This window comes from Conger conger, chromosome 2, assembly GCF_963514075.1.
Source record: "Conger conger chromosome 2, fConCon1.1, whole genome shotgun sequence".
NCBI lineage: Eukaryota > Metazoa > Chordata > Actinopteri > Anguilliformes > Congridae > Conger > Conger conger.
The window spans coordinates 13,651,528-13,667,244 of record NC_083761.1 but is presented as its reverse complement, the minus strand read 5'-3'; the positions used below and the strand labels follow the sequence as shown (position 1 = coordinate 13,667,244).

The 15,717-nt window shown below is 40.4% G+C and overlaps 3 protein-coding genes across 3 annotated transcripts; 2 read left to right on the top strand and 1 right to left on the bottom strand.

Moving 5' to 3' along the window:
- Positions 1–674: 674 nt before the first annotated feature.
- Positions 675–1,958, bottom strand: ch25h (cholesterol 25-hydroxylase). The gene has a single exon (XM_061232416.1). The coding sequence runs from the start codon at positions 1,901–1,903 to the stop codon at positions 1,151–1,153; it is 753 nt and encodes a 250-aa protein (XP_061088400.1). The 5' UTR covers positions 1,904–1,958; the 3' UTR covers positions 675–1,150.
- Positions 1,959–6,739: 4,781 nt separating this feature from the next.
- On the top strand, positions 6,740–9,437 carry LOC133122570 (interferon-induced protein with tetratricopeptide repeats 1-like). Its single transcript, XM_061232606.1, has 2 exons — positions 6,740–6,989; positions 7,734–9,437. The coding sequence occupies exons 1-2, from the start codon at positions 6,985–6,987 to the stop codon at positions 9,124–9,126; spliced, it is 1,398 nt and encodes a 465-aa protein (XP_061088590.1). The 5' UTR covers positions 6,740–6,984; the 3' UTR covers positions 9,127–9,437.
- A 2,483-nt stretch (positions 9,438–11,920) lies between these two features.
- Positions 11,921–13,818, top strand: LOC133122851 (interferon-induced protein with tetratricopeptide repeats 5-like). Its single transcript, XM_061233076.1, has 2 exons — positions 11,921–12,000; positions 12,211–13,818. Exon 2 carries the CDS (start codon positions 12,215–12,217, stop codon positions 13,457–13,459), a length of 1,245 nt encoding a protein of 414 aa, XP_061089060.1. The 5' UTR covers positions 11,921–12,000; positions 12,211–12,214; the 3' UTR covers positions 13,460–13,818.
- Positions 13,819–15,717: the final 1,899 nt, after the last annotated feature.

The window sequence follows — 15,717 nt, the reverse complement described above, 5'->3', positions numbered from 1 at the left end:
GTTTGCATACGTACATTTCCATATAGGGCGGCAGTGGAGCACCCACCACCACCTTCAAGTTGTATTATATGGAAACATTTTTTTACAGTTTCTCATAGATACAGAAATGCCAGTGGGAATATGTCTCAACTATGGTATCTGTTCATATTGTAGATTGCCACTCTAATTGAGGAGTAGTAATTACATTAGGGCGACATGGCTCAGGCAGTAAGAGCAGTCGTCTGGCAGTCAGAGGGTTGCCAGTTTGATCCCCCGCCCGGGCTGTGTCGAAGTGTCCTTGAGCAAGACACCTAACCCGCAAATGCTCCTGAGGAGCTGGTCGGCGCCTTGCATGGCAGCCAATCGCCGTCGGTGTGTGAGTGTGTGTATGAATGGGTGAATGAGAAGCATCAATTGTACAGTGCTTTTGATAAAGGTGCTATATAAATGCCAACCATTTATGAATGCCAACCATTCCAGTCATTATTGTACACTTGTGATATTGTGTCATGGATACTTGAATTTTCCTGCTTGGATGTTCCACTGGTATAATTCATTCTCTCATTAGTGCACTACCAAATAAAGTTTCTTCATTTTCAATGCTTTTATAATTAGGAAAACATTCCAAAATATATTGTGTCTCTCAAGCTAGACTACAGTGTTTACTCACTATATAGAATTCTCAGCAAAAAAAGTGGAATTTCTTGTAGATTTATTGAATACTTTATTCCAAAAATGAATAGAAAACCTACTTAAGAATATCTTACACAGTGAAATATCTGTTGCAGTGCATATTTGCTTCATAGTTAATACATTACTTAAACAGAATTACATTTATAAATGACATAGAAAGTATTATATTTGAATGAATAAATAAGAGAATTAAGACTTAATAAAGAGCAGATTCGTTCCTTGAAATAAGGAAATAGTATTCAAGCCAAATATTGGCTATAGTTCTGTAACATTTTCACAGTTAGGATCATACATTCTTTGTCCGGTATTACTCACAATGCTTCACAATACTTCATAAGCAAACATATACAGAATACAGACCAGTGAAGTGGGAAGTCTTTGGTCAGTCTTTGTTTGACCTCTGGTAATCATACAGTTCATATGCTACTGACCATCCCAGTCATTAAAGTGCAGTCCAGACTTGTCTCTGTGTGGTTGTTCAGTCAGAGTGTAAGGTTCCAAACAATATGTCCCAGTGAGTGAAGTAGGGGGCATAGTTGGACCTGAACTTCAGGTGGTGGAGGTCATGATGCGGGGCCCCTCCGTACAGCCCAAAGGGGACCAGTCTGTGGGTGGACCAGGGGAAGTCGTAGCCTGAGTGGTCCTCCACCGACAGCCAGATGTTGAGCACAAAGAACAGCATCTCCGTCATCGGGTGACAGCCCAGCAGCAGGGGGTTGACGGCAGCGAAGAAGCCCAAAGATAGCGTCTCCCAGGCCCCAGAGTACTCCGCAGTCAGGGCGAATGTGGATGTGTACTTGTGGTGGACCTTGTGGAAGGTCTTGTAAAGCCAGGGCACCTTGTGGTGAAGCAGGTGCCAGACAAAGTACTGGAAGTCAAAGAGCAGGAGGCAGGCGAGGATGTCCCACAGCAGACGGAATAGGCCAGGAGCCTGCGTCGGGTAGCTGACCGGCCTCCAGTACCAGTGCAGCACGGTCAGGGGGAAAATGTACACCACGTGGTTGTAGAGCGACTGCGCCAAGCAGCTCCACATCATGGACCAGGAGACCTGGCTCTTCTGCTGTATCCTGTACTTTCTCAGCAATGCCACTTTGGGGGAGAGGAGGTCCAGCAGCACAAAAGGGAAGCAGAAGCCCAGGTACACGGTGAGTGAGAACAGCACGGGGAAGAAGGGAGAGCGCAGGTAGGCATCGTGTGCTCGGATACAGTCCCAGAGGTGTTGCAGCTCCATTGTGTCGTTTCACAGTGAGAGGACGTGTGAGAGCGAGAGGCATGCGGCTATCAGTGTTACCCCACTGCTGTGAAATCCCCCGTTTAAAGTAGTTTCATTCATGTCTCCACCCACATGGATCCAAAAAAGGACTTCCTGTGTGGAGTTTCCCAAAGAATGTTTATTTAAGCTCTCGCTGGCTCTCACTTTTTATAGCTCACTAATAAAATCACGTGTTAACTTTTAAAGCTTATTAAGTTTGCCCTGTTAAATCAAACCAATTAATCTCATATTTATCTTTTTCCATTTGTATGCAGAATAATCTTATGTGTGTTTGCCGAACCGTTCAGGGCTCTGAGCTTTTTCAGATTGTATAAATGTATAAATGTATTTAGATATTTTTTCCCCCCCAGAAATACATTTGTAAGCATACCAAGTTGGATATTGCACTGTACTCTATCTTTACATTAAATAATAATTGTAGCCTATCCATTTATACAGGTTAACCCTCTGAAAACCTTCTTTAAATAAGAATAAAGGATTGTGACTGTTTCAATATCTTGCTGTCCACCCACTCAAACATTAAACCTAAAGTAATTGTTTCTCTTAATGCCGAAAAGGTGTTTGACAGGATTGAGTGGACCTACTTACTCGTTGTTCTAGAGTAGTTATGTTTAGGTTGACTTCTCTCACCTGGGTCAGAAAGCTTTACTTGTTTCCTATAGCCTCTGTATGAACTAATGGTGTAACCTCTGACAATTTTAACCTGTGTAGGGGGACCAGACTGAGTTGTGTTTATCCCCGTTTTTATTCAACATTGCAATTGAACCTCTGGCTATTGCCCTTAGATCTGATGAGAGGATCCGGGGTACAGTCAGGGGCGAGACGGCTGACAAAGTCTCCCTTTACGCGGATGACTTGCTTATTTATGTTGCGGACCCAATCAACTCCATACCTCGCCCCCACATCTAAGCTTAACTTTACAGTACATGCCAAAGTATTAGGCTACCTGTAATAAAACATTTTTAAAAAGGTAGATAAGACTTCAGTAAATTAAACTATCCCCCCACCTCTCACCCTTTTTACCTCTCACTATTCAAAATGATTGGATTGACTTCCAGTAATCGGCTTAATTGTAATTAAAGCCAATGGAGGCTTTATTATCTTGTATAGTCCTTATTTAGAATAGTTCCTGATCACCAACTCCCAGTTGCTATTCGATAATTGAATGCTTTGCCTTTCAATAGAAACAAGTTGTTTACAATTTTACATATTTTACATATGTCAGCAAAACTTTCAGGCTCAGAAATGCATATTGGCTCTGAAGCCAGCTTCATAGAATACAATAACAGAGCACTAATCTGGTAATTGTTATAGTTATACAAATACGTGCAGGTCCCTTTAGGGACTGTTTCCACAATTAATTCCAGTTAAATATAGTAAAGTAAACAATTATTTATTTTTTGTGTATCATTATTATCATGCATTTGAAGAACTTCTTGTTTCTTCTTCAATACTATAACTGTTTCGCTGCTGGTACTTCAAATCGCGTTTCAGGAAATTAAGAGTCGTTATTCAAAATTTGAGGGTGTAAAGGCCTGGACACACCAAACCGACGGTCGGCCGCGGAGCGCCGACAAAGATCGCCTCACATCGATACACGTCTAATGTTGGCTGTGCCGAACACACGGTCCGCCGACGGCCGAGTTGCACGTACGTTCTGCGCCTGCGTGAGAGGTAACTCTCCACACCAGCAGGTGGCGGTAGTCTGTATTTGTCTTTCAAAAAATGGAAACCGGAAGACCGGGGAATTGCATTGCGTTGGACCTAGAAGCAGCCATTGTCTCGCTCACAACAAACAGTTTGCAGCAATTTCCTTGTTCTCTCGCTATTTAGTAATACTAATCGAAAATGATGTCTGGTAGTGATAGTAACTTTGGAATGGCTTGCTTTCGTCGCTTCCGTTTCTCTTCTCGTGCACTGATTCGCTAGCTGGACAGCCAATCAGAGAGCTCTGTCTCATCGACGGCTCTGGGGGCTCCCATGTTGAATCGGCGTCGGAGCCCTCCAAAACACGCCGACGGAGTGTCGGCGTGCGGGACACACCGGAAAGACTCGGCCAACAGGGCGCCACCGACGTCCAACGGCCGACCGTCGGTTTGGTGTGTCCGGGCCTTAAGACAAGTTTCAGCTCTTTATTCGTGGTTCCAGGTAGTGTGTACGTTCTCCTGAGCTTTCATCAATCTTACACAATCCTTACTGTGAATCAACGCCAGGAAAGGAAATGTAAATAGAGTGGGGGAAAACAGGGTGATTGTGGGGATATGCATTTGAATAGGAGCAGAACTTGCGTGTCAACTTTTTAGCTCAGTTACATCTTGAAAACACTGAAATCTAACATATTGCATCCTACTCAGATTGCAAAATGCACGTACGTCATGCCAACTACACATCTCAGCCTGATCTCAGCAGTCGTAACAGCTTGCAGTGGTTTCCTCCATTGGTTTCCGTGGTTTGCATTGTACATGTACATTTCCATATAGGGCAGCAGTGGAGCACCCACCACCACCTTCAAGTTGTATTATATGGAAACAAAATTGAACAGATACAGAAATGCCAGTGGGAATAGGTCTCAACTCTAATTGAGGATTAGTAATTACATTCCAGTCATTATTGTACACTTGTGATATTGTGTCTGAATTCATGGATACTTGAATTTTCCTGCTTGGATGTTCCACTGGCATAATTCATTCTCTCATTAGTGCACTACCAAATAAAGTTTCTTCATTTTCAATGCTTTTATAATTAGGAAAACATTCCAAAATATATTCTGTCTCTCAAGCTAGACTACAGTGTTTACTCACTATATAGAATTCTCAGCAAAATAAAGTGGAATTTCTTGTAGATTTATTGAATACTTTATTCCAAAAATGAATAGAAAACCTACTTAAGAATAGCTTACACAGTGAAATATCTGTTAACAGTGCATATTTGCTTCATAGTTAATACATTACTTAATAAACAGAATTACATTTATAAATGACATAGAGAGCGAGAGGCATGCAGCTATCAGTGTTACCCCACTGCTGTAAAATCCCCTGTTTGAAGTAGTTTCATTCATGTCCCCACCCACATGGATCCAAAAAAGGACAATAATGTAATGACTTCCTGTGTGGAGTTTTCCAAAGAATGTTTAAGCTCTTGCTGGCTCTCACTTTTTATAGCTCACTAACAAAATCGCGTGTTAACTTTTCAAGCTGATTAAGAGAACTTTTCCATTTGTATGCAGAATAATCTTATGTGTGTTTGCCGAACCGTTCAGGGCTCTGAGCTTTTTCAGATTGTATAAATGTATAAATGTATTTAGATATTTTTTTCTCCCTTTACGCGGATGACTTGCTTATTTATGTTGCGGACCCAATCGACTCCATACCTCGCCTCCTGGTTAACCCCAATACAGCTCAGGGTTTACCTGGATATAGCATGGCTACGTCCAAGTTGCTAGAAAACCTTTCAGCCAAATGTAGCCTAATTTGCTCTTGAAAAAGTACAGTACAGGCTAACGTTATATCTAGCTTGCAATCCTACCTGCAAGGTTTCGCCGCCATGGGGGTCTCACAAAAAGATTAATAAGACTTGGTCCGTATTCATTGAATATGTCGAGAAGTTATCCTTCACCAGAACTTGTCCCGTGAACTAGCGGGCAAGATGTCTGTGCATATGGGAACAGAACTGCTATTTTTTACTTTTAATATCATTTTTCAGTCATGTATTTTTATTTTCATTCTCATTAATATTTGCATATTATAAGTATGGTACTGTCATTCATGCTGATTGTCTTGTATGGAAAATATAAACAAAGTTGTAAAAAAATAATGTTTTGCTTGTTTGTTAGGAAAGTGATCCACCTTGTGGCCACAATAGGTATGCAATATGTAAACTTTAATCTGGGGGTATTTGTATCCATATTGGGAGATCTGTGTCATAATTACAGCCTGTTTTACACATAGTCCCTTCACTATAAGAACTGATACAGTTTTAAAGGCTGGTCACCAAACATTTGATATTCAATTTCATAACATGAAAGCATCTCTTCTTCAAAATGTGCCTATGACTTTTGCAAAGTACCATATATATATTTTATTTCTATATATACAGTATGTCCAAATAAAATGACAACTTTTCTGTTGTAAAAATACAGTATAGACCAAAAGTATTAAGCAAAATACTCAAAGTTTTAAAATAAAATTTCAGGTTTCTCGCTGGAAATAACCTTCTTGTAAAAATATGTTTACTTGGCCCCCCATTACATTACATTACATGGCATTTAGCAGATGCTCTTATCCAGAGTGACGTACCCACATCTAAGCTTAACTTTACAGTACATGCCAAAGCTACCTGTAGTTTAAAAACAAAACAAACAAAAAAAACAGAAGGTAGATAAGACCTATTAAACTATAAGATAAATGAAACTATCCCCCCACCTCCCACCCTTTTTACCTCTCACTATTCAAAATGATTGGATTGACTTCCAGTAATCGGCTTAATTGTAATTAAAGCCAATGGAGGCTTTATTGTCTTGTATAGTCTACGATTATTTTTGAAGTGAAACTAATCTTTGTGTGCAGACATTGAATAATAATGTTTCTATATTCGTCTGTTGTTCAATAAATCACCTTTATCCAATGATTTATCCAAATATTTCTATCCTGATCGGAGTGGTCTCCTCCAGAATGACAATGCCCCCATGCACAGGGCATGAGGGGTCACACACACAACTTAAAGTTCAAGCGTCCCTGTTGGTTGTTTTGCAAGCTATTTCTGTCCAAAAATATCTTTCCCTTAATTCATCTCTAAGGAAACAGAAACTGTTTTTTACTAATGAAGGGGTTAAGGGATTGCTTTCATGAACAGGCGATCCGTTAAACGAAACGATTCTGTTAAATGTCCTTGTCTCATGGACGCTGCACTTCCAGATAAATGAAACTTACAGTAGGAGCGATTAAGTTTCGGTTTCCGAAGCTCACATTCCATATACACCCCGACAACTCATATAAAACCATCCCTTCGGAAGTCGGGTAATTTCCAGCTTTTCTTCAAAAATGAGGTAAGGAAATTATATTCTTGTGCAAGGGGGGATAAAAATATCGCAACGTGGAAATCCGTATTCTTAGCCTACGTTATGTTTTTTAATGGGTACGCACAGGTTTGTAATAGGAGCTACAATAAAAATGACATTCAGTTAAACAGCGAACATAGTTTGTATGTAAAGTAAACCAAACAAGAAATTATAATGAATAACTTCAACAACGAAAAGAAAAATAACTCCAAATTCCGCGGACGGACACATCGCGCAATCTATTGGGGTGTGTTGTCTTGGAGTGTGTACACTGTAGCTGATTGCTTGCTGTAATAACGGCAGTGACAAGCTGTCAGTTATAACGCACATCTGTCAGTCAAGGTTTATTGTTGTGACATCTTGGATGTTGTGACAACATGGATTTAATGGTATCTGATTATAACGATGCTGGTGCATCCTGTAGGTTTTCACTCCAACCGCAATGAAACACACCTCTTTTGACAGCCAGATATCACCCTGAACTATAGTATAAGTGTGCCACATTAGGGTTGAAATGAAAAAACTAGGATGGTAGAGATCCAGGAATATTCTTAAAGATGTAAAGATCTGTTAAACACTGGAACACTGAGATCTTGTTCTTTTTTCAGACCCATTGCAGACATTTTCTTTAACGGTGTTTTAAAATGAAATGGCAACCACCTTAAAAAGTGAAAAGTGTATTTACTTCCACAGCTTATGATTTTTGTCTAATGATTTAATAAAATTTTATAGTGTCCCTGAGAAAGCTGACCATGAAGCAAAGCTCAGAGAGCTGGAGTGTCCGTTCACATGGGACATAAGTAAGGCTGACATTGCAGACCTGGAGGGCATTACAGAGAGGCTCCAGGATCGAGTCAAGTTCAGCCCACGCAGATACCATGCCACATATCTCAACATCTTATCTTTTGTGAGCCACTTTAAGGGAAATAATGAGGGTGCCCTTGAGTTCCTCAGTAAGGCTGAGGCCATCCTAAAGGAAGACAAGGAGGTCCCAACAGCATTTCTGGTGACGTATGCTAACTTTGCATGGATTCACTTCCACTCTGGCAATCTGGGTGATGTGGAGACCTACCTTGGGAAGCTGGAGGAGATATGTAAAGGTGTCTCGGGGGCCTTGAGATACTCATGCAACCTGCCTGAGGTTCATGGTGAGAAAGCCTGGACCTTTCTGAGTCTTGGGGCATCAAATTACAAGAGGGCGAAGGTCAGCTTCGAGAAGGCCCTTGAAGGAGATGCTGAAAACGTGTCCTTCAATGTGGGGTACGGGGTGGTTCTATACAGACTGGAGGGGCTTGTTCAAGATGAAAGACTGAAGTCTAAGAAAAGTGAAGCCATCCCTCAGCTCGAGAAGGCATTGCTCTTAGATCCTAACAAAGAGGTAATGGTGCTCCTGGCCCTGAAGCTTCAAAAAAGTGATAAATACAAATCCCTAAAACTGATTGAAGGTGCCCTCAAGCCGTCCTCTGATGTGCCCCAAGTGATGCGATATGTGGCCAAGTATTTCAGAGGGGAAGATTCCACTGAGGCATCCCTGGATATTCTGGAAAAGGCGCTGGAGCAGACCCCTAGCTCTTCTTTCCTGCACCACCAGATTGGCATGTTCCACAAGCAGCAGCTCATCAAGATGTTGCAGAAAGGACCACGGAGCTGTGTACCAGCAAATCTGAAGAGGGCCAAGGCTGAGCAGTGCATCAAGCACTTCAGCAAGGCAGTGGAGCTGAAGCCCTCCAATACACATGCCCAGGTGAACCTGGCTGAGGCCTACAGCGAGAACGAGCAGCTGACTGAGGCGGAGGAGATATTCACCAAGCTGCTCCGGGACGGCTCTCTGCGGGACCCAGACAAGCAGCACCTTCACACATCTTACGGACTGTTTCTGCTGTACAAGAAGAGGGCGGAGGACCGTGCTGTCGTGCAGCTCAAAGCTGCCTACCGAATGAAGATGCAGAACTACAACAGGAAACAAGCTGGCAGAAAGCTGGAGCAAATTGCAGAGAGGTGGCGAAAAAACAGACAGAGGGCTGCAGAAGCATCTGAAATTCTGGCCTTCCTGAGGGCTGAAGACAAGCTTTCTGCTGAAACTGACCTCTCTGCTGCCTTTGAGAGGGGAATGAAGTTCAAATAATGACTCTAAACATAACATAACAACCACTGACTTCATTTTATTCAAATGAATTAAATATTAAATGAAGCAACACTTTCACTGCAACACTTTCAAATTTAGCATGTAAGCAACCTCAGAGGTTAAATATCCTAAGCATGAGTATGGTAACATTAGAATATTAATGTGTAATGCAATAGTTTAATGACTGACATAATTGACATTTATTGTGATACCCTAGGAGGACAGCTTAAGACGGCACCATACTATAATGGCGTGCAGATTAAAATACATTTAAATTGTATGCATTAAAACTAATGTAATGGCAACATCCATCACTGTGTTTCTATATTTGTTTCAGACATTATCCAGAAATCAATTGTATTTGTTTTTCTGAAATTACATGACTGACATGTCATTTCAAACGCATGTAAATTCTAATTTCCAAGTAAATAATTACCATAAGGCAACAGTTTCTTTGCCAGCATCCGAGACATGACTCCCTGCTGTAAAGTACTATGGGGAATATTTACTGTTTGTTCTCTAACTTTAGACTAATGCGATGCACAATTTACCCTAATGCTATGGCCATATGTAAATTGCTATAGGTTTTATTTGAAAATACAGCTTATTTCAGAACACATACAATGTATTAGCTGCAGCATGCAAGCACTGTTTTTTATGTGCTGCAATACAAACAGTAAAATGTTCAGCGTTAGTAGTTCCACCAGAAAGGCACATTTAGATTATATTTCATAATCCTTTTGCTAATTTTGGATATTTAGGTCCTACAGTAGCTCATACACTCATCAAGGACTTTATTTTACTCATGTGATTATCTAATCAATCAATCATGTGGCAGCAGTGCATCACAAACAATCATGAAAATACGGGTCAGGAGCTTTAGTTCATGTTCACATCAACCATCAGAATGAGGAGAAAGTTTGATCTAAGTGACTTTGACCATGGAATGATTGTTGGGGCTTTCAATATTAAAACCCAGCAGTTTGTTGGAAACAAATGATATGAATATATTTATAAAAACATAAAACTGATGTAACCCCCTCAGATATGATGGGGGACGGTTCCTCTATGGCCCCCCTCTGCTTTACTGAGGAGAGGGACCTCCAAGGTCAGCCTGAAGTATGATGGACAGATGCTCTTACATACATCAAAGAGGCAACAAACAGTGATGAGCGTTGATTGCGGTTACAAGCAGTTTTATTTAATACAGTACACCAAAAGAGGCTTTATGCCTGTCCGGGGCCAAGACACACGAAACACACGAGAGGGGGAGAGCGAGAAAAAGGAAGAGAGAAAGACCACGGCTACGACAGGACCCGGGCCCTATTGGCAGGGAGAGAAGGAGAGAGTGCAGACCAAACCAACACTCACATATGTTACAGAATATTCACTGCAAGCTATAGGCACTGCAAACCGTATAGACTACAAACTAATTCCACTGCAAGCAATAGGCACAGCAAGCCATATACACTGCGTACAGTATACGCCACAGACTATACTCCCCTATAAAAAAAAGTGATACGTGAACTATTACAACACCAATAGCCTATACCCACCACCTCACCAGTGCCTGCCTCCAGCAACCCAGGCCTGCAACCCGCCGTGGCTAAGGAAACATAAAAGCTAGAAAAGGAAAAAATATATATTAAAAGCAACGCAAACATAGAACTCTCTCTCCTAAAACCGTATCACGGGTAGACAAGCCCACAGGAAATGTAATCAAAATAGTACAAATCACAATAGCTAATACATAGGCCCAAAGGCTGACATGGGCTCACAGAGTAGGCCAAGAGCTTTAAAGTTGACCACAGGAAATGTAATAAAACGTAAACGGTAATATTGCCTGAACCTGCACATAAGGCTGTGAACACCAGGTTTCCAAAACACAGACTGTTTCACTAATAAATAATGTTTTCAAAATACATACTAATACATAATAAACATTTTGTATTAATTCCTTGATTCATTAAAATCTGCTATTCAGAGAAGAATCAGGGGGCTGGCAACCCAATCAGAACCATAGGAATAAAGGAATAAAAATTGTATCTTGGCGCGCATCTCTGATTAAGTATTTCCAGTGTACCTTAAGTCTTCTAGAGACTCACGGCTGAGAGAGTGTAAGCAGAAGCGCTCGCAATTCACTGCCCTACCCTTTCTATAGTGTGACGTGGAGTTCTGGGAATTGTAGTTCTTACCAACCCCCGCAACACTGAATTATAGATAATTCTAGAAACTGCGCGCTGCTACCCAAATTTGGGGTATCGCAGCTTTTCAAAGAATATTTTTATTTATTTCAGCAAAATGGTGTGTTCCCTTTTTTAAATGTTTTTTTTTTTTTACATTTATTTTTAGGATGAGCGGGTCCTTGGACGCTCATAAAAAGTAAAACCGTGCAATAACTTTCATGAAAATCTAGAAATAAGGGACGTATATCAAAATAAATATTAAATGAAGCCGACACTGCAACACTTTTTCTTGCACTCAGAAAATAAGAAACGAAACTCTAGCAAAGTAAATTACGTTTCAACTGCATATTCATTAGCTTAATGTGACTGATATTTCATAGATCCACGCTTAAGGTCGCTCACAGAATTGAAATCTGAGAACTTTAAAAATAAAATAAAAATAAAAAAACATGGTCATAACGAGTTTCTTGTTTCCCGGCAACAATTGCCTAAGTTTAAAGTTTGCATAAGTTGAATCCTGTGGAGGGTGTGGCACGGGACCTCGTCCGCTACGTTATCGCGACCAAACTTCAGGGAGGAGACTGTTGTGGCTTTATAAAACGCTGTGGGTTGTGGTGCAGTTTTTATAGGAGCAGCGGAATTTTGACCTGTTTTCAAGATCCACTTGAAGGTGTTTGTCAACTTGTTTGTAAGTAAGCGCATATTTCATAAAAGCCTGAATTAATAGTTCTAAGATTATGATGAAATAGATAAATAAACAACATATCTCTTCGTATTGGATGATTGACATTTTTATACATTTAAAAAACTAGACAAGACTTTCTCTTTGTTCAAACAGCAACCATTTTATTACCCCAAATAGAATTAACTTATTCATTGTATTCCTTATTTGTTGCAGTTTAATGAAAGATATGCTGCTCGCCAAACTGTGTCAGCTTGAGTGCCACTTCACTTGGGGTTTGAATGACACCGACTTAAATGATCTACAGAACAGGCTTAAAGACAATATTGAAATGTCAGTGGGAGAGGACAGGGGCATCGGATGGTCATACAGTAAACTGGCTTTCACAAAGTTCATGCAAGGTCTCCTTGAGGAAACGCGGGATTACTTGGAAAAGGCTGAGGAGCACATCAGGAAGCATCACGGTGACAACTGTGAGAGGCAGCTCATCGTCACCTATGGCAATTTTGCATGGGTGTATTATCACATGCGTGAGCACGCACAATCCCAGACCTACCTGGACAAGCTGGAGGAGATTAAGATGCAGTTTCCTACAGAATCCCCTGCTGTTCTCCATCCTGAAATCTATGGGGAGAAAGGCAGGGCATTCCTGAACTTCGCTCAACAATACTATAAGAAAGCAAAAGATTGCTTTGAGAAGGCGCTGGAGTTGGAGCCAGAAGAGATAGAGTGGAATGAGAGTTATGCTGTGGCTCTGTATCGCACAGAGTTCAATCTCACAAGCTTTGAAGAGTCCCCAGCAAGCAGGCAGTTGAGGCGGGTTTTAGAACTTGATCCAAACAATGCTTACATCATGGTTCTGCTGGGCCTGAAGCACGCTGAATATAAAGAGTATCAGAGAGCCGAGGAGCTGATGGAAACGGCCATAGACTTGGATCCCAACAAACCCTACGTGATACAGTATGTGGCAAAGTTCTATCGGAGAAATAAGCAATTTGATAAGGCCTTGTCTCTTTTGAAAAGGCTGCAGGAAATGACACCCAATTCAGCCTTTGTGCACCATCAACTCGCCCTGATCTACATGCATAAAAGACAGACATCAATCCAAAATGGAGGAGAAGAGGCTGAAGCTCTACTCACACTGTGCATGCAACACCTGGATCAGGCCGTCTCCATTCGACCCTCCTTTGTATATGCCATGTTAGATTTAGCAGCTTGCTATGCAGAGAAGAAGAACTTCAAGAAAGCAGAGGAGATGTTTGAAGAAACATTTAAAGTGGCTACTGCTAAGAATGACAGCCTGCATGTTGTAGAGGTCCGTTACGCAGATTTCCAGCTCTACCACATGAAATCAGAGCCCTTGGCTATTATGCACTACAAGGAAGGGCTTAGACTGCAGAAAGATACAGCAGAGGGGAAAAGGTGTGCGCAGCAACTCACAAAATTGCAAATGAAGACATTTTGAGTAACCCGCATGATGGCAAAGCTTATGGGCTTCTGGGCTATGTTCATGAAATAACATGTAAAAAACTTCACGCTATTAGGTGCTATGAGAAGGCCATTCTTCTTGACCCTGGCAACAAGGAGTACCTCACTGCTCTGTGTAATCTCCTCTAACCCTGGAAATGAAATCAACATTTTAAAATGCAAAGCCCATTTAAATGGCATACACTGCAAAAGCTTTAGTTTGTTTTCATTTATTTCCTCACTAGCCACTTTTGGGCTGCAAAGTGCATGAATATTCTGTACTATTATTATTATTATTATTATTATTATTATTATTATTATTATTATTATTATTATTATTATTTACTGAATGTCATGTTAAACATATCAGGTTATTAAAAGAATGTTAACTGTGTTTGTTCATTGTTAATTGTAAAAATTGTTAAATGTAATTATTAATCTGATGAAAGGATTACTGTTGCTTGCTTTTGCTATTACAATTATGGTAAGTAATAAATATTGAAATGAATTCAAACCCACTGTGTAGCTCTTAACTGTGGAGTGGAATGCAAGGTTGAGGCCTTTTGTTTTTTTCAGGTCATAACAAGCTGTTCTCAATTCAGCTTTTAGTAGGGGTCAGACCGACAGTGCAAAGTCAACTTATTGATATGTCAAGAATTTAAATTTTTTGGAAATATTTTTCAGCTATAATAAGTATAATAAACTCTAACTAATGGAAATTTTACCCGCCCCAGGTCACAGGCACCTGCATGTGTGTTGTATTAGTTTCGATCCAGAATGAATAAGAATGTATAATTCCTGTTTTTCCATGTCAATTTCCTATTATCCATTATTTTCAAAAACAAAAAACTTATCTCCTTTTGTACATGATGAAATTACTCATTTTAATCATAGATTTTATGATTTAATCTGCTGATGACATATTTCAAGAGTTGGCATGCATCTGATACTACTGTTCAAATACATGGTTATTTGCATTAATGTCACCTTCCTGTCAGATTCGACCAGTCTCGTCCTGCCTCGTCCTGCCCCATTCTGACATTTGGTCTGAAAAACAGCAGAACCTCTTGACCATGTTTTTATTTAATTGCTGCCACATGATTGGGTGATTAAATATTTGCATTAACAAGCTGGTGTACAGGTTGTCGTGAGCCACGGACCCCTTGCCGAGCTCAGACCTCACGTTCCCACGAGCAGTACCCCACGAGGAGGTGTCTCGGGGACGAACTCAAGTACTCCGAACGTCCTGGAGCCCTGGTAAGTTCTACTGAACTTCCAGCCCAGTCTCGAAGTGAAGGGTGTGATGCAAATCTGGTAATCGATGTCCTGTATTCAATGTATTCCTCTAAAGACTCTTTATCACATATGATTATAGTAAGATATACTTTATTATAATCAATCAAAAGAATAGAGTTATACAGATTACAGTGTACATATCATCTTTTGCAGTTTGCTAATCACATGCAAGTTACATATACCCCTCTTAGCTCTTTCTAAATTACCTTTCCACCACGATGTTTAAAAATCAAGGTACACCCTTCCTATATCCATCCTCTTTGGCCTTAGCCTTATCCTATAGCTCCCCCTTCTTGACGTTTAAAAAGAAACTATTCCTATAATATTATATTTATCTAAATATGATAATTTCTCTACATTTTTCTACTTTATATAGTACCCTAATGAGAAATAAAAGATATATAAAAGTAAACTTATAATATGTTACTTTTCCTACTTCTACAAGTAATATAGATTATAATTACCACTCCAGCTTGGTTATAATTGTTCTGCGTGGCTCTTTCTTCACCTGAGTCCGTACCGCGTACGTCACTCCTCTCTCCATATCCATATCCTGGAGTGGCGCGCAGAGGGAGCGCGCCACTCCAGCTTGACTACAGCTGTCTTGTGTTGCTCTCTCTTCAACAGCTCGTAGATATCTTCTGAAGCAAAATTCTAAGATCCTGCTCTAAGGTCTAAAAACTTATCCCTTATATATCTTTTTTGCATACAAAAGTGTACCTTTTTTGATAAGAAATGCCCCCATTATGTCAAGCGGGAAGACATTTATCTTTTATATAACCTGTTTTTTAATGATCATATTAATTATTTCTGTTTTTCCAATTGTCATTTTCTCATACCTCAAAAGAACTGTCCCCAATATTTTATTTCATGGGCCCCTCTGGTTTGGGAATTTCCACCATCTTAATATACGAGTGGAAAAACACTAGCCCTTATGTTGTTTTTAATGAACCTATTCAT